Source organism: Pleurodeles waltl, chromosome 5, assembly GCF_031143425.1.
Source record: "Pleurodeles waltl isolate 20211129_DDA chromosome 5, aPleWal1.hap1.20221129, whole genome shotgun sequence".
NCBI lineage: Eukaryota > Metazoa > Chordata > Amphibia > Caudata > Salamandridae > Pleurodeles > Pleurodeles waltl.
The window spans coordinates 349,290,525-349,317,654 of record NC_090444.1 but is presented as its reverse complement, the minus strand read 5'-3'; the positions used below and the strand labels follow the sequence as shown (position 1 = coordinate 349,317,654).

Genomic DNA, 27,130 nt, shown 5'->3' with positions numbered 1-27,130 from the left:
AGGTCACGTCCCTATGTAAATGAGGGAACACCCTCTGATGATAGCTCTGGTGCTATATGGGTGCCAGCACGATCTGTAATAGAGAATGAGCCACACACACGTTTGCGGCACCCTCTATAATACCAAAGTGCCTCGGGGGAACACAGAGAGCCTGCAAACACATGTTGTGGCCCTGGGGCACTTTGTATGATACAGCCCGTGGTTTATTTGTAACATTTGTTTCCAAGGCATATCCATGATTTAAATGTTTTTAAATGTAATATGATTTCTAAATGTTTCAGCAAATTTCTTGAAATAGATATAAGAATATTTAATCTCAGGGTTATAAAAACATTGCATAGCCACCTTGCACTTGTTTTCTGTAACCTTTTCTTCTGCTACACTTCCAGGAAAAAAACATGCCGGAAATACCCTATGAATCTTTTCAAACTTATAATTGCTTACATTTATTTGTAATGTCACTCAAAATCACAACCGTTTTATGGGTAAAGGCTCTTGAATTCAATTATGAGGTTGCTTTCCCATTCCAAACTTCTGTTGGCTTCTGAATCATTCTGAAAATTACTTAGATGATATCTCTTTTGCTCCATCTTCTCTTGTCTGTGCTCAGCATCCAGAAGCTACATAATTATTTTGCAGGGTTTAGAAAGTGAAACATTGTAGGCAGTGATCGCTTTCATCAGTTTTAAACTCCATACATGCAGTAAAAATATTAGTAGGGAAGAATGAGTCTCTAGTTAATAAGGGGTAACGCAGTGGCTGCCTGTAATGTGCAGCAGTGGTGGAGTGGACACACACATGCACACTGTCTTTCACACAAATACTAAAAGCTAGCACTTGCACACACCCATTCGTATCATGCAAGTACCTGCATACATCACGCACATACATGCATGCACATACAGTCATGCACACACATACATTCATGCACGCATGCACGCACCCAAAATTAAAAAAGAAATACTTACTGGGTTGCATCTAGAAAAAGAGGAGGGAAGCCTCATGGTTTCTGGATGATTGGAACCCCCACCTCCTCTTACTCTTACTCTACGGACTCACACAGCTCCCGTCAAAATCGACTCCCCCGGAAGCAATCTCCACTGCATCCTGGTCAACACCCGATCCGTCCACAGGCACGCCATCGAACTGTGGAACCTCATCAACTCAACGAACCCGGACATCGCCTTCCTCACCGAGACCTGGATGAACCCCTCCTCGGCACCCGACATTGCCATAGCCATCCCCGACGGCTACAAAATCATCCGGAAAGACCGCACCAACCGCACCGGAGGAGGCATCGCCATCGCACACAAAAGCTCCATCCGTATCTCGACATACACCGACAACTCACTCCCCGACGCCGAACACCTCCACTTCGCGATCCACAGCGACCCCAAGACCACCCTCAGAGGCCATGTACAGACCACCGGGACCACGGACCAAGTTCAGCGAAGACATCGCAGACTTTGTCAACCCTCACGCACTATCATCCACCGACTACATCCTCCTAGGGGACCTCAACTTTCACCTGGAGAACCACACCGACAACAACACCACGGCCTTACTGGACAACCTCGCCAACCTGGGACTGAAACAGCTAGTCAACACCCCCACCCAGCACGTCGGACATACGCTCGACCCCATCTTCTCCTCCAGCAAACACATCTCCTTTAGCCACACCACCGGACTCACCTGGTCGGACCACAGCTGTGTCCACTTCAACTTCAAGAAGACCACCGTGCACCACCACATCCAGCAACCACCAAGAAGACAATGGAATCGAACCACCACGGAACAACTCACATCGACCCTCGCTCAGAAACAACCCACCAGCACCACAGACCCCAACGAAGCCGCCAACAACCTCACGAGCTGGATCTCCGACTGCGCCACCCACCTGGCCCCGCTGAAGACCCAAGCTAACACCAATAACCACAAAAAAAACTCCTGGTTCACCCCGACCTCAAGGACTCCAAGAAAGAATGCCGCACCCGCGAGAAGACATGGCGCCTCAACCAGAACGAAGAGAACATGTCAGCCCTTAAGGACGCCACCCGCCAACACCACCAACGCCTCCGCGCCGCACGAAAAACAGCCTACCAGAACAGACTCGACAACAACGCCCACAACAGCAAAGAACTATTTGGAATCGTCAAAGAGCTCTCCAACCCCGACGCAGAAAACAACTCCATCCCTCCCTCACAAGACCTCTGCGACTCCCTCGCAGCCTTCTTCCACCGCAAGATCACCGACATCTACAACAGCTTCACCACAAACAACACGAACCCTCCACCGGAACCCACCACCAACGACACCACCATCCTCACCTGGACCCCAACCACCACCGAGGAAACCACCCGCGTCATGAACTCGATCCACTCTGGATCTCCATCTGACCCCTGCCCACACCACATCTACAACAAAGCCGACAACATCATCGCCCCCCACCTCCGGGACGTCATCAATGCATCTCTCACCTCCGCCACCTTCCCAGAGAGCTGGAAACACGCAGAGCTCAACGCCCTCTTAAAGAAACCTACAGCAGACCCCACCGAACTCAAAAACTTCCGGCCAATCTCTCTCCTGCCGTTCCCCGCCAAAGTGATTGAGAAAATCGTCAACCCCCAACTCACCACCGCCCTGGAAGCCAACGACTCCCTCGACCCCACACAGTTCGGCTTCAGAGCTAACCACAGCACCGAAACCGCCCTCATCGCAGCCACGGATGACATCAGATCCTTGACCGACAAGGGAGAAACCATGGCCCTCATACTCCTGGACCTCTCTGCGGCCTTCGACACTATCTGCCACTGTACCCTAATACGCCGCCTCAGCAACGCCGGCATCAGAGGCAAGGCCCTGGAATGGATCACCTCCTTCCTCTCCGGAAGAACCCAGAGAGTCCGCCTCCCCCCTTCAGATCTACAGCCACGGAGATCATCTGCGGCGTACCCCAAGGATCCTCCTTCAGCCCCACTCTCTTCAACGTCTACATGACCCCCCTAGCGAACATCGCACGCAAACACGGACTCGACCTCATATCCTATGCCGACGACACCCAGCTCATCTTATCCCTCACCAACAACCCCACCTCAGCAAGGACCAGACTACACGACGGTATGAAGGAAGTAGCGAACTGGATGACAGACAGCCGGCTGAAACTGAACACAGAGAAAACGGAGGTCCTCATCCTCGGCCCTACTCCCACCGCCTGGGACGACTCCTGGTGGCCTCCCGCCCTAGGCAGCACTCCCCAGCCCACCAACCACGCACGCAACCTCGGCTTCATCCTGGACTCTTCCCTCTCCATGACCAGACAGGTCAACTCCGTGACCTCAGCATGCTTCAACACCCTCCGCATGCTTCGCAAGATCTTCCGCTGGATCCCCATCGACACCAGGAAGACCGTCACCCACGCCCTCATCACCAGCCGCTTGGACTACGGGAACACTCTGTACGCCGGCATCACCATCAAGCTGCAGAAGAAACTTCAACGGATCCAGAATGCGGCCGCATGACTCATCCTGGACATACCCCGCCACCACCACATCTCCGGACACCTGAAGAAACTCCACTGGCTCCCAGTCAACAAGAGGATCACCTTCAGACTCCTCACCCACGCACACAAAGCATTGCACAACCTCGGACCCAAACTCATCAACAACCGCGTCTCCTTCTACACTCCTCTGCGCACGCTACGCTCGACCGGACAAGCCCTGGCAGCCGTCCCCCGCATCCGCAAAGCCACCGCTGGAGGAAGATCCTTCTCCTTCATGGCAGCAAAGACCTGGAACTCTCTGCCCAGCCACCTTCGCGCCATACCTGATCACCTCTCCTTCAGAAGGCAGCTCAAGACCTGGCTCTTTGTGCATTTTAAAAAAGGTGAAGGGTGGGGCCATTCCACCCTTAATAATGGGCTACTGCTGTGGTAACCTTCATGTGCAATTGTTATGTTATTTTATATTAATGCTCAAGTGTAAAGCTTCTTTGCACTAAGGAAACTCGTGACAAGAGTAAACCTACATGGGCGAAAATTAAAATTTATATAATGAAGAGCCATGTTTTCAAGAACAACCTAAAGTCTTGCGAAATTAGAATTGGCATGGTGATCTGAGAGGTAAACAATTCCACAGTTTTGCTGTTGCTATGAAAAAGGAGTGATCCTTGAAGGAGGCGAATCGTGGTCTATGAAATGGCAATAACATGAGGTTGGAAGATTGTAGGGAACAAGTAGGGCAGTAGCGAGTGAACTGGTGGCAAGAAAGGCTGATGCTTTTGAAAGTAGGAATTGGTGGATGATGGTCATTGTTTGAAAGGCAAGTCTGGAGAAGAGGTCAGTCAATGGAGAGATCTGCCACAACGTAAAGAGTGCTCTTTTTGCTGTACACCTTTACAGCGCAGGCAACTATTTTTTTGAGATAGCTGCAAGCAATGAAGCAGTTTTTTGGTGATTGCTAAGTAAATGGAATAGACCTAGGTGAGTCTATACCTAATATGTTCATTTTGTAAATGTGGTATGTAAGTTGGAATCAATGACCAGGAGGATCTTTTCGAGAATGTATAATTTGGCAAAGTAGGTGTGGGCAACTCTTGTGTTTTTTGCCTCTGAAGACAAAAGGTCTGATTTAGAATTAGGCAGAGGGGTTACTCCGTCACAACAGTGATGAATATCCTGTCTTCTGCACTATTATATGGGATTTACATTGACAGGATGTCCACCACTGTTGTGATAGAGTAACCCCTACACGAGTTCTAAATCAGACCCTAAGTTTAGACCAACATCACTCCTAGGTTGCATACTAATTTGAATGACTTGGACAGAGGGCCCATGCTTTCCAGACAAAGAGAATTTTCCTACTGTTTTTGTGTCAAGGTATAATTGTGACTTGGTCTTTGCTGGATTTAACCTCAGAAAGACACCACTAGACTACTATTAGAACTCCTGACAAGGAAATTATGCTTTGGTTGGGTATCTTTTGCTTCCTTAAACATAGCAAGGTCACAAACAGACACAATATCATTTACTGTAGCGGAGCCAACAACAGTCACATACCAGGCAGTAATTGTAGCTGATTAGTATGAAGTCACCTGCGTAATCAATTGACATGAGGAATAGAGATACTTCTAATAACTCAGGCAACTGCTGTTAGAAATGGGGTCTCTAGATTGCAGTGGATTTGCACCCTATCTAAGTAGGGAACCTCACTCTAGTCAGGATAAGGGGAAATACCTGCTCAGATACCCTCTGCTCACCCCCTTGGTAGCTTGGCACGAGCAGTCAGGCTTATCTCAGAAGCAATATGCCAAGCGTTTGCACATAACATACAGTAATAAGTGAAAACACTACAAAAGGACACCACACCAGTTTTAAGAAAAATAGCCAATGTTTATCTGTGTAAAACAAGACCAAAACAATAAGAATCCAACATACAGTAATGAAGATTTGAATTTTGTAAGATTTTTCTTAAAAATACAGTTCCTTGAAGTCGATAGCTCCACCTGGGGGTATAGGGGAGTTGTGATCATTAAAACCAACAGTTCAGGCCAGCCATGGCGTCGCGGGTCAGCTACGGTGTCGGGAAGACCCGCAAACAGTACCTTGGATTTGCAGGGCGTTGTGATCCTCGTGGTGAGCTCTGGAGAGTGGTGTCACTGGCGTCGTGGTGTCGGTTCCAGAGTCGGTTTGGGAATCATCGGGCCCTTGAAGCCACACGTGTTGCAGATCGAACTCAGGCTGATGAAGTCAGGAGTGCTGGCATGGATGGCGTCTGGGCTGTGGTGCGAAGTAGGATGATGCGATGTGCGGTGTCCACAGGTCACATTGCTGGCAGTGGCTCAGTGACGGTGTCCAGCGGGGTCGGTGAAACCAGGGCTGCGATGAGAAGTGGGGTGGTGCTGAGTGCGATGTCACCAGGTCATGGTGCAGGGAGTGGCGTCATTGTTGCTGAAGCGCTGTCGTCGGTCGGCCCAAGCCAGCGGTACGGGACAGAACGGTGCTTCGTTACCGTCACGAGCGTTGTCCACAGGCCACGATGCGGGCAGGATGCCTGGTGATGACACTGTAGTCGATGATGCTGGCGTCAGTTGACCAGGGCTGTGGTGTGGAATTTGATTGTGCTTCGTGCTCCTCACAAGCAGTGTCCACAGGCCACTGTGCAGGCAGCGGCGCCGGTGTCAGCAGGGGTGTCGTTGTCGGGGATGCCCAGGCTGCGGTGTGAGCAGGTGATGCCAGAGTGCAGGCCCACAGGTCGGAGTGCGAGCAGCGGCTTGGTGAAGTCGTCTGATGATGGTGTCAGTGAGGCCAGGGTCGCGGTGCAAAGCGGGGCATTGCAACTCCATGCGGCTTTAGCAGGTCACAGTGCAGGCCAGGGGCATCGTTGGTGGGGTCGCAGTGGTTTCTCCTCTTGAACAGCACAAAACACACAGTTCCCAGTGCTCTAGGTCGAGGAAACTGAAGCCTTTGGTGTCCCTGAGACTTCCAACAAGAGGCAAGCTCTACCCCAAGCCCTTGGAGAACTTTCTCAAGCAGGACACACAGCAAAGTTCACCCTTTGCACTCTTTTCAGGCAGAAGCAGCAACTGCAGGCCGGGCCAGCAAAGCAACACAACAAAGGGACATTACTCTCCTCCAGCTCTTCAGTTCTCCTCCTTGGCAGAGGTTCCTCTTGATTCCAGAAAGATTCTAAAAGTCTGGGGTTTTGGGTCTTCTTCTTATACCCTTTTCTGACAGGTCCCAGATACACACCAGGGGGTCGGAGACTGCATTGTGTGAGGGCAGGCACAGTCCTTTCAGGTGTGAGTGACCACTCCTCCCCTCCCTTCCAGCACAAATGGCTCATCAGGATATGCAGGCTACACTCCAGCCCCTTTGTGTCACTGTCTAGAGGAGAGGTTTAAACAGCCCAACTGTCACACTGACTCAGATGGGCAATCCACAAACAGGCAGAGTGACAGAATGGATTAAGCAAGAAAATGCCTACTTTCTAAAAGTGGCATTTTCATACTAACAATCGAAAAACCAACTTCACTAAAAGATGTATTTTTAAATTGTGAGTTCAGAGAACCTAAACCCCATATGTCTATCTGCTTCCAAAGGAAATCTGTGATTTAAATTTAAAGTTATTTAAAGGCAGCCTCCATGTTAACTTATGAGAGAGATAGGTATTGCAACAGTTAAACCGAATTTGGCAGTATTTCACTGTTAGGACATGTAAAACACACCAGTACATGTCCTACCTTGAACATACACTGCATCCTGCCCATGGGGCTTCCTAGGGCCTACCTTAGGGGTGCCTTACATGTATGAAAAGGGACTGTTTAGGCCTGGTAAGTGGGTACACTTGCCAAGTCAAATTTGCATCTTAAAACTGCATACACAGACACTGCAGTGGCAGGTCTGAGCCATGGTTACAGGGCTACTAATGTGGGTGGCACAACCAGTGCTGCAGGCGACTAGTAGCATTTGATTTACAGGCCGGGGGCACCTCTAATGCACTTTACTAGGGCTTACCAGTAAATCATATATGCCAATCATGGATAATCCAATCAACAGTACAATTTCTATAAGGAGCACTTGCCCTTTAGCACTGATTAGCAGTGGTAAAGTGTGCAGAGACAATAAACCAGCAAAAACAGACCTGAAAAAAATAGGAGGAAGAAGGCAAAATGTTTGGGGATAACCCTGCAAAAAGGGCCTTTTCCAACAACTGTGCTGCACGCAAGTCAAGTGTATAAATAGGTGCATGCATAATGGATGCCATGACACTCACAGGACACCATCCTGAGTCTGTAAACAAAGCCTCCATATTGGAAAAGGCAATTCATAACCAAAATAGCCCTATTGAGCAAATCACTCTAGGAAATAAAGGTACTGGACCAAAAATGGCTAAGTTGAATCAAAGGAAATGACACTACATCTATCCCATAAATCTCCTAAACCGCGCTTGAATCAAATATAAATTGACATGTGCAAGTGAACACCATGCCATACTACTGAGTCTTTAAATCAGACTGTCTAGTTGGAGTAGTCACAGGAAACACAAATAGAGATAATAGAGCAAATCTAGCATGATCCAGAAATCATTAACATGAAAAAGGTAACTTAATACAGCATAAATATGCTAAGGAGAATATCCAAGGATGAATAACAGTGACAATCTCTTCCTCACATGCATTGACTACACAGAGGACTTTATACTGATTAGCTACATTTGCTGACTGGCAGTATCGGCTTGCGGAAGAGGTGGGGTGGCGAGGTGCAGGGTAAGGGAGGGAATAAACATTTAATTTAATTTAAAATAAAATCAGTTACCTCCTCCGCCGCTCCTCTGTCCCCTCGCTGCAGGCACAGGCTCAGAGCAGCATCAGGATTGGTTGGGAGCGCCCACCTAGGGCACTCCCAGGCAGACTGGGAGCCTGTGCAGGCTCTCTCCAGCCCAGCAACTGTGTTGGGGGAGGTGACCTCGTATGCTAGGAGGAGCCACCGTAGAGTGACTCAAGGAGTGTAACAGAAGAAATCTCTCCCCGCACTGATCGGGCCATGACACATATGCTGAATTGCCTTGGCAACCCCGTATGCCAGGTGGGCCACCGTGGGTGCCAGCATCTGGCCAGTATGATCGGATATCTGAGAACCCAAGGGGTTGGCAGGACTGCTGAAGACACTGAGGCCAAGGGGTCTGGGCCGTTCGCTGAGACAGACAAACTAATGTGACAAAGGTGGGACCAAACTGCATACTGTTGAGTGCGCTGAGGGAGGCCAGAGGAGCATTAGGACAACACCAGAGCCCCATTGGAGCAAGGATCCCCCCATCCCTGCTGAGTGGAAAGTGACTTACCGCATGACCACTGGAGCATGAGCAACCCCAACCATTTGAATATGCAAGTAGATCGGCTGGAGGAAGAGGGCTGGCACAGCCTGACTTTGCCAGTCCAGATCAGGACTGCGCTGCACCACCTAAGGGTTTCTTGCTGCCAGAGTGGGTAAGCCAAGAATCTGTGCCTTTGAGGCCCAGGGGACATACCGCCATTGGTGCTTCAAACCCCTGGACTCTAGTGACTGAACTTGCTAACAGAGTATGAGGGAAGAACTCTTGAGTATAGCCTACTAGTTTACATTCCCTGGATACAGCCATCAGTGAATGGTAAATAACACCAAACCGTTGCACTAGAGGTGGGGGGAGGACAGGGAGTGACCTGACAACTAATAGAGCCCTGACCTCAAGGGGATTGTGTTATTGCTTTTTGAATGTTGTTAACCTTTGCATGTTTAGAGTTAGAATTAAAATACTTCTTTTATGTAAACACAAGTATTTGCCTGGAAATTGATTTATTGTCTGCACTGCTCCCATGTTGAGTTATTAATTGTGTTCACTGATCTGTATTTGAGCTTCCCCTTAAGGAGCCTTGACTGTATGGGCTGAGATACCCAAATGAGAGTCAGGTACAGAACGGTATGTCTGACCCAGTTGAGCAGGATCACTAGTAGGGTGTGCCCTGGACATCAGGAGTGAAAGGCCTCAGCTACCTCAGTTGGAGACCTAAACATCAGTGTATGGACCCTCAAAGTTACCAAACTTAAAGGACTCAAAGACCTTTCCTCAAGGAAATTTCTCAAAAAAGACAAGGGAGATAATATGGTTGGGTAGTCCCCATACTGTCTTGGATCACTAATGAGACTCAAAAAACAATACTTTGGTGATCTTCCAATTAATGCATATACACAAAGAACTATGCTTTCTTTAGCTAGTATTGTATTCTGTATAAGCCACTGTTGTTTTCTACTTATTGTGCATTTTGTAAAGGGGAGCATATATATTTTGACTGTGCCCCTTGGATAAGACACAGACAAGAGTGAAAATGTTCTTCTTCAGTAGATTTTGCTGCACTGCATTGCACAAGGGGGAGAAATCAGCATAGATGTCTGGTGCTGCTCACTATCCATGCGCAAGTGCCCAAACAGGCTGTCTAGTGCCATGCACAACCTTTGCACCATGGTGCACACCATTCTACTACAAAATCCCATGCCCAGATGAAATCTTAAGCATTCCACATTTTGTATCTGCACATTGTATACAGTGCAACGTGTGTAATGTTTGGAGAAATCAAAACATTTCTCTATGTGTGCGCCTGCTTCAAGGAGGTGTTACTTTCAACGTGGCATGGTGTGCAAAATTATGATGGACTGCAATACGGCCCAAGTAATCATTAGTGTCTGAGATTAATTCAAGCATTCTATCTATCACTTTTTAGTATAATTCAGTGTTCGCATTGTTGCAGGAATGCGGCCCTGGGGTAGGTCCCCATGCGGAGGTCTGGCAGCCTATATGTAAATAACGGTGCATGTGGGAGAAGAGGGCCCCTCCTTATTTTGGGGTGTTGATTAGCTTAACATTAGGCTTATCGCTATTGAGGTCACTCTTCATACTGACAAGCTAGTAGCCTTACAACAAATGACTGGGCACGCTTGTTGCCAGTGCCGCTACTCTCGATATAAGTTTTTCTATGTCAATGATGACATGCCGCTTCAGATCCTTTTTAATTCATGGACTGATTGTTGTGAAGGAGTCGGGCTTTGTGGTCTTATTTAATGCCTGGGCGCCCCTTACAAGTGTGCACAGGTACACCTTATAGAATTTTGGAGGGAACGTGACTAAGATTGATTAGATCTCAGACTATCCTATCTATTGGACTTGAGGGATGACTTGTCGAAGTACCTGTATAACATCTTTCTAATATCATTATAGTGATTGCGCCAGTCTCCTGGCACGCGGATTCCTATGGAGCCGGATCCATAATGTGGGATGGTAAGCTAGTATATCACTGCGTCCCAAACTACTACTGAGCATGACAGCACTTTTTGTTCACAGAGTGCCACACCTAGATTCATGTGTACATTGTATGACATTACATGCATTGGGTTTCAGATGTTTGCCCTTCTGCTGTTTCTCCACAGGTCGACCTTTATATATGACTAGCCTGACGTGCAGTTTATTTGAATAAGTGACTGGAGATTTCTAGATTGATAGTTCAAGACTTATTGTGGTCTTCATGTATAGTTAAGGAGAAGTGTTGAGTGATCTGGGCCTGATGAAGCGTCACTGGATCTGTATGGACCCCTGAGACGTGAAACATGTTGACCCATTACAGGGGGTGAAGGTAGTTCCCTACCCTCTTTCTCTATTGTTATTGAGAGAGTGAATGAACATTACCTCATTTCTCACTCTCCTCTATGTTTTAACCTTGGCCAAGACCCCTCCTTGATCAATAAACAGTGGTTTTGTGCAAGGTTTTGAGCCAATTTTAAACCCTTTTTTTGCTCTCCTATCCTTTGTGTGCCTGTAGGTTGGCACTGTTTTCTATATCTCTTACCATGGCACAGAAGTATTGAGAAAAGATCTCTGGCAAAGAGCCCCCTTCATAGGGTGCCCATCAGACATTACAGTGCCGGTCTGACGAGGAGCAGGCCCAATGATGAAGTATGACATCCAATAGGATGTGGGAGGGCATTTGCTTCTAGCAAAAGGACTGCCCTGTGATCTCATATATTTTCCCCTTTTAGAACAGTGTATCTACGTACGTTAGTACTTCAGTGTAATGCCTTTAGTGGGATGGGTATGCCCAGACTTAAGCCCCATGCACATTGTGGTACTGGAACCAAGATATACTTGACTGATGAAACCTAATAAGAATGAAACTGGTCTTGGGAGGTTCCTGGCAGTTCAGACTGGACCTTTCCTATTGGAGCAGGGCCAAGACTGATTTGCATATGGTGGGGTCCAAACTGAAGTTGCATGGTGTGCAAAAGAGCAATGGACTGGGATACAGCCCAAATAATTACCAGTGGCTGAGATTACTTCAAGCATTCCATCCATCTTCTTGTCTGTATATGTCAACTGAACACGAAGACCAGGCCAGTGTCTAATTTGTGAAAGAATTAGTGCCAGGGCTAAAGGTTTTACTCAAAAACCCTTGGCCAATGCTATTGAAGGTCAGGATGCAGAATACCAAGGATGTCTAGTCTTTATTCCATTTCATGCCTCTTTAATCTACCATCAGCCACTCCCTGCCTGTTTATTTCACACTTGCAGGTTGTTTTTATCCCTGATTTCTACCTTTGCCACTGTTATTTTGACTTTCTCTTCGTTCTCCTTTCTCCCATTCATGTTTTTCTCTCCCTAACTGCTGGATCAAAGTCTGTTGATGAAAAATAAGTGCCAGTCCCTCAAAATGAATGCCGGTGGGCCCCACCTGCAACCATTGACTCAAATTAAGCACTGCATGTGGCCTCCACATAGAAACACAAGACTAAGGCCCTAAATATGAGTTTGGTGGGCGGAAAAGGCCACCAGCCAAACTCCTGCAGCCGGGTTATGGCCTATGCGGCAGCCCTCCCGTAGCCCCTATTATGCTGACTCAGCGGGAAACACACAACAACATTGATGCTGGCTCATAATAGAGACGTGCACCAGCCCCCGTCACGCAAATCATTGTCTGCAAAGCAGATAGTGATTTGCGCAATAGGGCTGGCCATGGGGTCCCCAGGCCGGTGGAGAGAGGGGTCGTAATCCCCAAGGTAGCGCTGCTTGCAGTACTGCCTGGCAGATTGGGACCGCCGGCACTGCCCGGCCATAGCGGTAACTCCGTTGTCGTAATGTTGCAGTTGGACTGCGAGGCTGGCGGTCTGAAGACTGCCAGCCTCGTAATGAGGCCCTAAATGTTAGTCTCAGTTCCAACTGCCAGAGCAAGCCATGGTTTATTTATAACCACTATTGAGGGACATTTGGGGTGTACCATGTGTGCACAGGGGTGGGTGTTCCCAGTCTGCGCATAGGACACTACAACCCTTTTAATATTTAAACTTAAAAAAGATTCTACTAACATAAGGAAACACAAATAAGAGAAAATCTCTGTCCACATACCACATGGAAAGGCCTCACCTTATGTTACACTTAGTGTTTGTACTTTTGAGATGCTTGACCATTCAGCTTGAAGGAATATTGGTGGGTGCCAGCTCAGGTGTTCCTCAGGGTACTGGGCACCTCAGCCGAAGGTGATGGGAGAAGTGCGGTGGGTGTTTCTTCATCTTCTGATCATCCATTTAGTACAGAATGTTGTGTAAATTCCCTTTCAAGTTCTAGATCATGGAACATAACAGTGTCTTCACTTATTTCTGGATGTAGCTCCCTTCTGGCTCCTGCTGATGTTAATTTCCCGAGTTGCAAGATGTTTGTTGTAAGTGTTGCTCCTTGTTGGCTGACTACAATCATGGTCGCTTTTTCGTCAGTGACTGCCCAAGGCTGGGAATCAAACCTAACACTGAACATGCTGATCCTTTGCTGCCTTATGAGGAATACAGGGTCATCTGGGTTCAATGGTTTATGCTTTGCTTTGTGCCATTTGCTTTCTATTTTGTTGTGCTTCTTCTGTCGTTCTACAGTTGTGCTATCTGGTTCAGTTGAGCCTCTTTTGGTAGAGTTGCTTAGGATGATGTCTGCCACCACCCTGTGAAACATGAGTACCACTGGTGAGTTCCTCATGGAGGCATTTGGAGTGTTCCACTTGTGATTCTTTATGTTGCACACTGCAAAATTGTCAGCTATTTCTTAGACCTGAATCAGAGGTTCTGACCTCTCTTAGGAGCCCTGTAGAGTAGTGAAGGTCTTTAGTGTTCCTTCCTGTATGAGGTCCCCCAAATTGGAGATGCCTAGTGTGTCCCAGTCCTGGAAGCCCTGACGTTTCCCTAATTCTTTCACGTAAGTACCCTCCTACAATGGGGTTTACTAAATGAGCTTTGCGGGCTAAACCATCTTTCCACTGCTTTACGCCAAGGCTCTGTCACTAGTGCGTGGGCATTTGGAGTAACTGTAATCCTTCCCCTCCATACAGGAAATGGAGGTGTGACTTACGGGCAAATTGACTCCTCTCTAAGAGATATGTTAGATGATCCCTGGGTGCGTGTTCCCAGTCATTGATTGCTATGAGGTGTGCTCCCTAGTAGTATGCTCTAATGTCAAACAGTGCTATCCCCCTTTATAGGGGTTATGCTGAAGCATCTGTAAGGATATTCTGGGATGTTTACCGCCCCAAAGGAAGGTACGGACCACTCAGTCTATCTTATCGAAGATGTCCTCAGATAGGCGCACATAATTGTTCTGGAGGGAATATAATAATTTCGGTAGGGAGATCATTTTATACAGTGCCGCTCTACTGAACAATGTTAAGGGGAGCTTCCCCCATCGTTCTGCGTCCTTATGAAGCTCATCCAGGACCCTCTAGACATTGCATTCTCAACACTTGTCATGGTCAAGTGACACATAAATCCCCAGGTAAGTGAAACCGTCCACGTCTATTTGCAGCTCATCTGGGATTTCAGTCTGCTCCCGGCGGCCCCCCACTTGATAGAGGCTCCACTTGGCCCTAATAATCCTATATCCTGAGTAGGACCATAATCCTCAAATGTGGCCAGAATCTGGGGCAGTGCTGTTCTTGGGTGAGTGACATAAAAAAGGACGTCATCTGAGTACAGTAGGATCTTTTCAGCATCCCCCCTTCCCTCATGTACATGGAAGCCTGAAATATCGGATGTGTGTGCATAACATAGGCCAGGGGTTCAATCGTGAGGGAGAAGAGCAAGGGTGAGAGAGGGCCCCCTTGGCATGTCCTTCTCGCAATGCAAAATTCCATTGACTGTGACCCGTTCACCCGAACTACAGCTATCGGGTTTGTGTACAGCAACATAATCCGCTCCCTAAACATTGATCCAAAGCCAAACATTTAGAGCATTTTCATCTTGAACAGGCAATGTCAAATGCTTTGTGCACATCAAGAGTTAGCAGTAGTTGGGGTTCCTGTAGCTCCCTGAAAACGTCAATCCAGGCATGAAGCCTACGAAGATTAAACCTTGTAGATGACTCAGAGACGACATACCTGCTGCTAAATCATATTAGCAAGGATTTTTGTCTCTATATTCAAGTGCGAGATCAGACGGTGGGAATTACATTCCCTAGGGGTTTCCCTACTTAGGAATTACCACTATTGTGGGCCTTCGCAAGTCCCATGGGAGCGATCTTTTCTCTCTGGCCTCTTGATACATTTGGAGAAGGTAGGGGTCTAGAATATCCACGTTTTCTTAAAGAACTCTACTGGGAGGCCATTTGGTCTAGGTGTCTTACTGTTTTGCATTGCGGCTATAACAGCCATGATTTCTGAGAGATCTATTTCCATGTGTAGGGACTTGCTGTCTTCTGCCGACAAATGCAACAGGGGTATTCCTTCCAGGTAATTCTCCACTAGGGACATGTCCATGCAAATGTGTCTATGGTAAAGTTCCTTGTACAACTTCTCAAATGCATTAGCGACCTGAAGGTCAGTACTGTAATGCATCCCATTGTCCCCCTCAATGGTATGTACCCATCGCACTTCCATTTTATGTTGCCCCAGCCAAGCTAGAAGTCTTCCTGCTCTATCCCCCGCTTTGTATAAGCGGTGTTGCTTAGTCAGATCTTGAGATTTTGTCTCTTAATGAGCTAATGTGCGATACTACTTCTACAGGAGTAGGAGTTTGCGTTGGGTATGCGGGTCCGTTGTGACCCCTGGGTTTCTCTCTAGGGCAAGCAATTGTTGTTCCATCATCTCCCTGTCTCGCCTTTCTTGCTTCCGTTTGTGTGCTATGATATTTTGGGCGCTGTCTCTGAGAACCGTCTTGTGGGCCTCCCAAATTGTGATCGCAGAGGCCACTGAGTCTTTATTTTCTTTAAAGTATATTTCAGTTTGAGGCTTCACTGCCTAAGCTATCTCCTCATCTTTTAACTCCCAGGCGTTCAGCCTCCAGCAGCCCCTCTCTTTTTGGGTACCGGATTCCAATTGATAGCCACAGAGAGGAATGATCTGACAGCCCTCTCGCTAGATATTCGGCCTCCTTTAATACTGCCACTTCACCTGCAGGAGCCAGGTTATAATCCAGTCTTGAGAAGATTCTGTGGGTCCTGGAAAAGTACAAAAATTGTTTGTCCCCAGGGTGGCGGGGTTAATGACATCATTAAAGTCACCCCCTACTAGGTGATGAGGCGGGTTTGATTCTAGTGTGACCTTTGCACCATAGTGTAAGTCTTCTGTTGAAATCGAGGTGGGGCGTGAACAGTCACTAACTTAATCTTTGGTCTAACCCACCATCCTTGGTCTGTTACAAATGTCCTGGCAGGATCCCTTCAAATTCTAGTTGTCTGAAACGAGGGGGGATCTCCTGATTAGGACCTCTACCCTTCTGGACCCGGTGGTGAATCCTGCATGTGCTATTACAGAATACGCCCCCTACCAAAAAAGCTACAGTATGGGCCCTTGAGATGGGTTTCCTGGTGAAAGACTATGTCCGGCTTACGTCTTTTAATATATGTCGCTACCAACCCCGCTTAATTTTACTACCCAGTCCGTTGACGTTCCAGGACACCACAGTATATCTACTATTCTCACCTATAAGGGATTTGTATCTGAAGTCTGCATTGCATGGCTGACCTTTCACCAACCAGTGGGCCCCATCGCGACCTATTAGTACAGTGTGGTGTTTGTTGTGCAGTCACTGCCCCCATGCCTCTGAGCCTTGTGTAACCATCAAAACTGTAAACTTCCAATACCCTCCACCCTACCCCCCACTGTTCTCTGCAGATTTTGTCATCTCCAACCAAATAACTGTTCTGCAGACAGCCTGGAGAGGTCTGTACGCCCACCCTACAGCATGAAAAATTACCACAGCTTGAAAGTTATATCTGTCTTCAAAACTCAAAGCACCAATGGCCAGTCGCTCGATGCTCAATGCAGCTAGTGTGGTTGCTGTGTCCATGTATTGAGCTGGTGCTGCCTTTGGGGGGGCTGCACTTCTAACTCGTGCCCCAAAGTCAATCAGTAGATAGCTAGTGGAGCCAACCCCCTTTAAGCTGATTCTTGAGAGGTGGGTGCTGAAATTTCCTGGTCCGTTCCCCCTTCTTCTAGTCTTGCTACATCTGGCTGTCCTAGAGGCCTCTTCCGAATCTGAGGATTGTGTGACTGGTCGCATCACGGACCTGGATTTCTGCTTTCTGGAAGGCCTAAGCCATATGTTGGAGGCGCGTTCCCTGTTTTAGAGTTTCTGCTGTGGCCCGGAGTAGGCATCTCCCCTACGGGCTGGTGGTGAGTCTGTTTTCCTCCTCACCTCGCTACTGGTGAGTCTAGGCCTCTCCTCAAGCCATTCCCAGGCCTCGTCTGGAGTTTGGAAGAAGTGCGATTGTCCTTGGAAGAGGACTTTTAGTTTGGCTAGGAAGAGGAGCATATATTATAATTGGAGAGTGTGCAGTTTTGGCTTTCACCGCATCAAAAGTGCGCCGCTGGCGCTGAACTTCCCATGTGTAGTCGGGGAAGATTTGTGTCAATTAATTTTCATATTGCACCTCCATCAGTTTCAGATAAGATTAAGTCCCTGTCTTGATAGTTTAAAAAACGCGCAATCAATGGCCTTGGTGGGGCCCCTGGTAGTGGTTTGTTGCTCAGAGTGCGGTGAGCACACTCTAACACAAAACAGGGTGAGAAACTCTCTTTGGGGAGCACCTGGGCCAGCCAGTCTCCCAGGAACTTGTCTGTGCTCGGGCCTTCTGCCTCTTCTGGAAATCCCACAAAACATAAATTGTTCCTCCTTGCCGTGTTTTCTGCGTCTTCAAGGCACCACACCACATTCTTATTCACTGCTCGTACCTCTGTGACCTCTTATCTGAGGGTGTGTACCGCATCCTCCAGGTCCAATATCCTCGTTTCAGTTGTTGTCACTCTTTCCTTCACATTTCTCATGTCCTGTAAGAGTAGAGAGACTTCTGTTTTGATTTCGCCAATCCCACCCTCCATGGCAGCCCGGGAGGATTGTATGGCTTGCACCACAGCCACAGTGTCTGGACCTGTCAGTTTAGGTGGATGCCCATCTTTACCCACAATGGAGGAGACCACTCTGGCATACTTGTCTAGTTTCCCCTGTTGGGGGGAGTGTTGCTCCTTGTCTTTTGTCATAGCTGCTGAGTATGCAGGAGCGCTGGTATTAGGCATTGCGCGTCCCAGCTACCAAGGCTGAAAGAAAAAGTCTGTGCCATTCAGCTGCACTGGACTGGGAAGCCCCAGGGGCCCCACCAGGCATGCCAGTCCCTCTTCAAGAGAAAGGTGCGGTTAGCTATGGGCAATCCCACTAGCCTTCAGTTATCTCGCAGTGGGAAGCCCAAGACAGTGGGCTCTCATGGGGTGTCTGGTCCAGGATGATGCCTGTTACATCACATTGGGCAATGCTGTGGAAGGTTTCTGCAGGTCCTGTACGTACACTCCTGGGATCACTGGCTATCCCTGCCCCTCCCCTGACCATGTGGGGAACAGGTCTCGCCATCAGTATCTCAAAACGGGTTCTCTGAAAATCAACCGTTCCCTGTGTGCCTGTTCTTGATCCTCCCTGCTTAATTCAGGTGTCTCAAGGTGCCCCTCGAGTCCCAAGTCAGCCTTCTCACCTTGTGAGGCCAGACATCAGGTACCGGTGGGGGTACCCAGGGATAAGTGGCCCCCCTAGCCGGCCCCCGCCATGGGCATCCTTGGTAGGGCAAAGGGGGAAGGGATCCCATAAGGGCAGTACCTCAATGCAGAAGCTGAGTCTAAGATTCCCACCATGGGGTTCAGAGTCATTGTTGGCACCTCACTCGATGCTCCTCAACTCTTCTGTGCCCCGTGTTGCCCTCTGCTGGGAAGGATTAAACTACCAGTGGGGGAAACAATGTACCTGTACCTGCTGCTCTCCCACTGAGCGCCCCATGCAGGCGGTCTTTGACACTTCTTGCAGTGTGGTGTGCCTCCTGCCCTTCTCCGAACCTCATCACTGGTCCTACATCTAAGAGGCTTTTGATGCGGTCCTGTGCTTTGGGATGGGCCGGGGGGCCTGTTCATGCATCACAGGCCCACCAATTCATGCCACCCCCCTTAGAACCAAGGCTGGCAGGCTCACAAGTCAGCTTTGGGGGGTGTCCAAAATGCAGGTGAAGCAGCAGTGCCCCAGAGGCAGCACCCGCTCCATGTCGCCTTTCTCCCGGAACACCTTGGAGCGGCTGCGGTCGGAGGGCCGCCACTTCTACCTCGTGGCAGGCCGCTCTCACATCAGTCGGTCCCCCCTCCGGACCAAATTTGCACAGGATAAGAACATTTCCATTCTCCACCTTCAAAGCATTTTACATTACATTTTTGTGGGGGACTAGGCTCGGTCCACCATGAGGGAGCAGGATCATGCAGGATTCATTTGGGGCCCATAGCGGAGCTCTTCACAGAGCGCCCATTCTCTCTGGCATCCTGGTCACATCCCCCTAGGTGTGTGTATTCTTAATCAGACACCACAGTGCCTTAAAAGTCTGTCACCATGTTGTGATGTATTGCTGCCTGAACTTGTCAGATTTTGCCCTTTTGGTTTGGGATTTGTCCTTTCATTGCCCCATATTTTTTCTGACGTCTTTATTGATCAGCACGTTCTGGGGAAATGATTCACATTACTGCACGCAGCGCAAGTCTTTCCTGAAGGGGGCTTTGACAGCCTTGGTTTTGTTGATTGTCACATTATCCATATGGTCCCATAAATTTCTTGTTTGGGTTTTTTCACTATGGTATATGCCTCAGCAGCAGTTTCAGTTGGTTCAACTTTGATAGGCTTCGAGGTTAACAATAACTTTATGTGGGCAGCCGAATGCATTAGTCAGTTCAAGTGACTACCCCAAAGTTAGCATGTCTGTCATCTGCATTGTAGCAGTTCACAATATTGTTTTCTCCGTTGCAATGAGTAACACCCTTGGATAATCTTTTCTCTAATTTCATTTTCCTCATTTGCAAATTCATACATGCTTACTATGCCATGCAGCCAGATGCAGAAATTATCAAAGGATTCTCTGGAACTTTGTTTCTCCTGACAGGTGACGAACCACTTTTAGGATGGGAAAAGTCCCACACATGTTGATGGATATGTACCACTGCCCTGAGTGCCCCAACTTTAATGAAGTCTAGGTCCATGATGCAGATTTTTGTTGTTAGGGGCGAGCACGTTATCATACATGTGTGCCATGACATAGCCCTGTCTCATGGATTACGATCTTTTTGGACTGGGAGAGGTGCCCAAATTGCTACCTCCATGATGGTGAAAGGCTAATACCTTTGCCAGGAGTTAGGAAGCACAAATGCTGTGGGGGAGGCACACCACGTAGTGATCAGTAGGAGTGAATATGCTTTTTTACCAGTGTCACTGCAGTGTGACCTACAGGCTCACTCATTTAAAGTTCTGCAATTGTGTGCATAACTCACTCTTGCGTACATTGGTTTGATGTGTACTGCTGCGCAATGTAGGTGTATTATCTACATGTGCTGGGGGTATGTGTGCCTGTGAATGGCACAACAGAGGGATGTTGCAACTCAGTATAGTGTGTGTTATATACGTGTGAAGGATGTATGTGTCTGTGACTGGTACAATATATTGAAGGTTCTGCATTCTAATTTGGGAGACACATGGCTAAATGGGGAGCATGAGGGTGTAGTGGAATCCCCCAAGACAGATTTGTGGATTGCTACATTTTTGTGAGCTAGGTGGGACACACTGGAGGCAGGAGATCCTGGCTGTTCGGTATACTGGGCAAGGAGAAGGCAAGTCAGCCTCCCAGCTGGCTGAAGGGACATCATCCATAGAATCCAAGATGGCCTGCCCTAGAGCTAGAGAGCTCCGGTGCCTGCCTGTTTGCCTTGTAGGGAAGAAGAGACCTTTAAAGGGGGGTGAGGTCCAGCAGGGGATCCAGGTGGTTGGATTCCTGCAGCAAGGTGTGAGAGGGCTCCTCACCGATCAGGTTGTTGTCTGTGACCCCGTATACCAGGTGGAGCCTCTGTGAAGATTACAGCCATGCTGATCAGCCTGTAGACCATGTGCAGAGTGAAGTTGGGGACCCTGCATGCCATGTGGGGCCACTGAGAAGATGGCTGCTGTGCCGAATGGGCCATAAGCTATGTGTGGAGTGAAGCAGATGGCCCTGTATGCCAGATGAGGAATGTGAAAATTGCTGCTGTGCCGATTGGGCCATAACCATGTTCAAAGAGAGGATGGTGACCCCATGTGCCAGGTGGAGCCACCAGGAAAAGACAAGGAACATAGTCTGGTCAAGACCATTGTTGAGAGAAAGATGTTACAGTAGTGATCCATGCAGTCCTAAGGCCTATTGAGGACCACCAAAAGGAGTGTCGAATGTCCCCACCTGTGGGGAACATCTCAGGAAGCTTACCAGAATCGGAGGGGCATCGCGGGCCCCCCAACTGCTGCCTGTGTAGGACCACGTGTTGGAACCTCAAGGACACCTGACTGCTGCCTATCCAAGGCAGCGTGCGAAGAACTCATCAGAGACAGCTGCTGCAGTTTCAGCACCCAAAAAGGGTTCTACAGGTCATGCTGGTGCAGGCAAGACAGATTTACAGGTCAGATGGCCCCGGAGGAGCTTGCCTGCAATATAGCACTTTGGCACTGTCAGCTGGACGAACTTATCAGGATCAAAGCCATGCGAAGTTGGGTCTACCTCCTGATAACCCAAACTGCTGAGTTGCTATGACAGCACAGACAATTGGGAGGATCAAGTAAAAGAAGGGGAGGACAGGAAAGGAAGAGCTGGGAGGGTGATCTGCAAAACAAAAAACCAAGCTTCATTATTGGTGCCGTGTGAACACCCCCTCCAAGAGTCTAGGATTTGATACGCCACTCAATCTCCTACCTGAAAGAGAAAAAGGTTTGATTTGGTTTTTCTATCTCTCTCAGGGAGTTTACTGCAGTTGGTTCTAATCTGCAAAATAGATTTAAACGTAAACTGCACTCTCACTTACATTGCTGCATTAATGAATTAAAAACGTACTTCATATAAATTAACACACTTGTGTCCTACCTTATGCTATTGTTGCTTATCTATCACAGGAATTCCTTTAGACTCCTAGGTCCCTGATAAGTGATATTACGTAAGTATTATTAGATAAATACTGTAAGAAGAAGAATCTGCTTGCCTAAGCCTTCTGTTATTTCACACAAGTGCTGAAGAAGTTCTTTTAAATGTTTCTAACATGCAGAGCCCACCTGTAATAAACAGCCAGGAACTTTCGCTTCCTCAGACACCAAGAAAATGCTGAGTCCATCCACATTGTCTAAACTGTAAACAAGTACCAAAGTTGCGGCCCCCACCAGCTCGTAATACAATAATCAGGTCAATAAACACACAGGGGAGCCCAACTGCATCAAATCTGGCCACAAGGGGCATGCCTGTTCCATCGGCAGTACTCAGGCTATGAAGGGAAGATCAAAACTATCTGTTCTGCAGTAGTGGTGGGAGAGCTACTGCTGGTGCAAGTGCACCCTTACCACACCACTGCCTTGGCTGTCAGCTCTGACCTTGCTTGCGTACTCTTCATCCAAGGTAGTTCTGAACAGGATCATAGGGCTCCAAAAGTGCTACTTTAGCTTGCTGATGCCTCACAATAACAAGGGAAAATCAGCAGGGCGGGCCACTTTTATAGGAGTACCCCACCCAAAATGGGCACTTGTTGCTGTACTTCGTGTAAGCACAGACTGATGGGGATTGTTGTCTCAATCAGCACAACAGTTCTAAACACAAGAAGGCATGAATATAACGTTCATGTCAGGCCATAATAACACAACTATGTCTATATTAAGCACAAATGTTCCTAGTATGGAGTTCTGAACTCCAAGCACATACCCACACTGATAATGCCTCCAAATACCACGTCAGCAAAGGACTGATACAGGAAATGCTAGCAGCATTCTTTGATGATGGCGTAGGCTTGACAGGCACTGGAACACTTTTGACTTTCATAAGGGTCAGAGTAGTGGAGTTTAACCTAAATGTTACCTATAGTGAATGGGGAATAACCACTACCACTAGAGAGAGGAGAGTGGGACACAGGAACCCATCTGGTAAAACACTGAAGCCCGGACCTCAGGGGACTGTGTTTATTGTTTGTGAAAGCCATATTTTACTTTGTGCTGGTATAAAAATACTCTTTTTCATGAAAACAGTGTTTGACTGGACAATTATTTGGCGCTGCTCCTGAACTTATTTTGAATTGTGAGTCTGTGTCCACCCTCCTGTGTCTCCCTCTACCTGAGAGGCCTTGGACTTCCCATCCTGCGCTTCCACTGAGAGTCCAGTGCTGAAGCGTAGTTGACACAGTTGCTCAGAATCCATAGTAGGTTGAGCCCTGGACATCAGGAATAAATGCCTCAAATGCCACAGTTTAGTCCAGTAGCTCTTGCTTGTCCCTTGGTCCTCTGAATGTGGTTCTGACCAAGCTCTTAGTCTGGGTTCGCTTGCGTACTGAACTGCCCATTTAACGTAACCAAAGCTGCATTATAACCTGTTTCAAGGTATATGTGGGCAACACTGAGCCTTAAATGATGGATCATACTGGGCGATGAAGAAGGCAGAAGGGGCATTGTACCTTAGGTTAATGGCAGTGGATTAAAGAGGTACATGCCAGCTCCCTTAAATATAAAGGATTCTCTGAAGTGTCCACAGTTATGTATTCTTAGTATTAGTGAGGTTGGCCACAGTGATCAAAGTTCACTCATTTATGTCATGCCATTTATTACATCTCATGGCACCACCAATGTGAAATGCACCACTATCATTTGCTTCAGTCTGCGTCCCATTTAATTTCATGTGATTTTCTGTTATGTTATTGTAGTGCCCGGGGTCATATAATGTATTTTCAGGTAATATCATTAGTATTGTGATCAATGTTTTAAACATTAAAAATCGTGCTTCTTTTTGGCCACATAATGCTGGCAAGTACATGTCTGTAGCACTAAGCTGCAGACACCCCTCCTACACCTCAGACTGCAGCCACATTGCCCCATCTATCATCATCAATCTGATGTCAAAGCCTTAAACATGGATAGCGTGCCTCAGCCTGCAATGGTCCTGTCCAGCTCTGCCTCTTCCAAAGCAGCATTGTGCTCATTCTCAATGTAACACGCTAGCATACAATGTTTCCTGCCCCACTGTGACATACTTTTATGTACCAGCTTACCCCAATGCTCTATATATCAAAGAAACCCATTTTTAGGTTGAGCGTAGCAGCGCACGAGCGCTGCTTTTTCTGACATGTTAGTATGTATCTGGGCTTTTAACCACACCTGTAATGTTGTGGCACTCTATATTTTAATTGGCGCGGTCGCATGCACTGAAATAAGAGGCAGTCACATGAAGTATACTTTTAGTGGCAGCAACGGCTTTCAATACTTCACCTCCGCTCCTTCTGACCCCACCCACTGGCCACTATTTATTAATATAACCTCTTGCGCGTGACCGGCAGGCCAGGCGCATTGAATATGGATTCGGAGGGGAGTCAGAGTGGCTCCCCTCGGTTTAGATGTTATTCATAATGGTAGTGCTCCGTGACCAGTTAGATCACTGTCGCGACACTACACACGCCCACGGCACGCCCACCACTATCACTCGTTCATGGGCTTGTTTTAAAAAATCCTTTGTTTTCGTTGGTAGCTGCTTTAAGTTTGTCAATCCTTAGGGTGGTTTTGTTACCGCCTTGGCAATCGACCCTGTCAAATGGATAATTGCACTTCTACCGATAAGTTTGAATGCGAGAAAACTTCTTTTATCTCTCCCTTTGTGCTCACAGCGGCACTTTGAATCAGCTCGCTTATGTCAGCTGTTTTACTTTTTATTTTCAGTTTGTGTGGCAAGAAAAGTCCAGTTAGGAATTTACAATGCTAATAGCTCTACCTCGAGCAAAAGCGACACCCATTGCACTGCAAATGCTTCTAATACTCTATTGTCATGCAGGAGCTGCTCTCCACAAGGGGATCAGTGGTTAACAATTAGTGCCAGTTAGCATCTAAGCATCCCCATTTTCTTGTGAGGCTTCAGCTATGCCAAGATGTTGAGAAAAACACACTTTGGTGCTGGGAATTTTCGACCATACTATCAAGGTTGACTGCGCAAGTATACGTCTTAGAATGCGAAGGTCTAAAAGGCTGCAAGTGGCTGGAACTATTAGACCACTAACCACAAAATCTGAATTGTGTCTATGTCCCAATTTCCTATCACTAAGAATAGGCACTTCAGAAGCAAAGCTGGCAGCATGTAAGGTCCTGCAGCTCTTCGCTCTGCAGTTATTGCTAGAATTTCCTTAAAGCCATGCAAGGAGAAGGGTGTCGAGGAACAGATGGACTCAAGGACATTTTGACTTTACAGGCTGGCTGTGAATAAAATGTTTTAGTTTTTTCCTTCCATGTTCATTTTAATTATAAATAGTCATGTAATAGAAAATAATTTCTTTCTATGACGTTTTTATGTAAATATTCCAATTGCAAAGCAAACTACCACAAAACAGGGAGACGAGTTAGCTTGTAAATCAAAGTACAGTCCAATATGTTTGCAAGGCACCGTGCAGGTGCACAGTTGCAAACAGAGTTGTTTAGTCCTTATAAAGCCTTCTTTTGCAGGAGGGTGAATAATTCCTCCGGAAACGAAGGGAATAAGGTCATGTTACTGAGTCAGGGGCAGCCGTCAAGTAATATAACGCATGACACCTTTAGCCAATTTACTTTTTTTCATAGCCAATAGCACATTGTATGCTTGGACTTGTATGTTCAATTGTATTGTTATAATGGAGGTTCCTCAAACCAGTATGGGCACCGCAAACTGAAACATGAAAATAGTGGAATAGATCAAGTGCTTTTTGTCAAATATCAGTGAGGATTAAGCTGTAAAATGCAATATTTGACCATCCTATTTTCTTTTACAAACTAAGCAATAGATATAATTCTTATGTGTTCTTCTTCCAGGACATGGACTTCTTCTGTGAGTGATCTGGTGACAAACCCTCTTCTCACTGCATCTGAGGCTGATGATGAATTTCTAGTGAGCATGGCCATTACTGCAGACATCTAGATGTTTGTCAGACATGAGAAGTTTTCTGCTTTGTTATTCATATTGAGAGATTACGATTATGGTTAGCACTTAAATCGCTTTGGCATGACATGAAAAGCCTTATCCTTAATACTTGCCATTTTCTGGCAAACGCTGTTAGTTTTATCGTATATAAATGATAATTGTCTTTTGACAGATTTTAAACATTCTGTATTATTCCTTGTGTATCCTTCTTTGATGTAAAGCTATTATGGTCATGATGCACAATATGAAATGCCAACCATAAACACTATCTGTCATATCTCATAAAATATTTCCATCTCTTTTTAAAACCCTGTTACCTTTATTTAAAATATTATCATTGCTTTGTGAACCATTAAAATGTAACTCCACACCATTTCGGTTCTTCAGTGGTTACATCTTATGCTGTCATGGCTATGGTAAGTCCCTACCTCTCGTTCAGACCAGGCACTGAATGATGGAGGATAATCAAAATAAATGAAAAAAGTGACATACAGTAAAACCTGCAATTTTTTTGCATGCCATGTTTAAGTGTGTTTTGACCCAGAGAGTGATTTAATTTAGATTTCTTCTTTCCAATTGCAGTGCCATTTTCAAAACATATTCTTTATGTTCATAGTCATTATTAAACTCGAATAAACCATCTTTATGTTAAATTTTTTTTTGAATAATATACAGAACAGGTACATAATAAAATATTAATAAATATATGAGAGAAACATACATCAAATAATCAATTAATTGTAAACAGTACAGATTCATGTAAAATTGCATCTTCAATATTGAACCTGAAATAAATAAGGAAATGATAAAGGGTTAATAGATAATGTAATAGTCAAAATTATGAAATTAGTTTATAGAATAGAAAACAGATAAAATATTAGTTTCATAAATGGAATCAAAAACATATTTATCAAGGGTTGTCTGCCTTTCACAAGCAGAAACTAATGATTTATTAGAGGAGTAAATTGAAAGGCATTGACCATGACTGAGGTATATAACCGAGGCCCACCATTTGGTCTGATAAGAGATGTGTATCTTTCGAGTGGGAATTAATTTATTTGACAGCTGAAGATAAATAAAACAATCAAATAATTTCATATTAGGCGTAAGAATTCTACAAGATTTGCAGAGAATAACTGTGAAAGACA

At 46.7% G+C, this 27,130-nt stretch overlaps 1 protein-coding gene across 1 annotated transcript in view; it reads left to right on the top strand.

Annotated features, from left to right (window-relative positions):
- OTOR (otoraplin) overlaps positions 1-26,355 on the top strand; it is a 54,490-nt gene extending 28,135 nt beyond the window's left edge. The window contains exon 4 of the mRNA XM_069234089.1: positions 25,874-26,355. Coding sequence (XP_069090190.1) covers positions 25,874-25,897 — 24 coding nt within the window. The 3' untranslated portion in view covers positions 25,898-26,355. The remainder of the gene's footprint in view (positions 1-25,873) is intronic.
- The last annotated feature ends 775 nt before the right edge of the window (positions 26,356-27,130 follow it).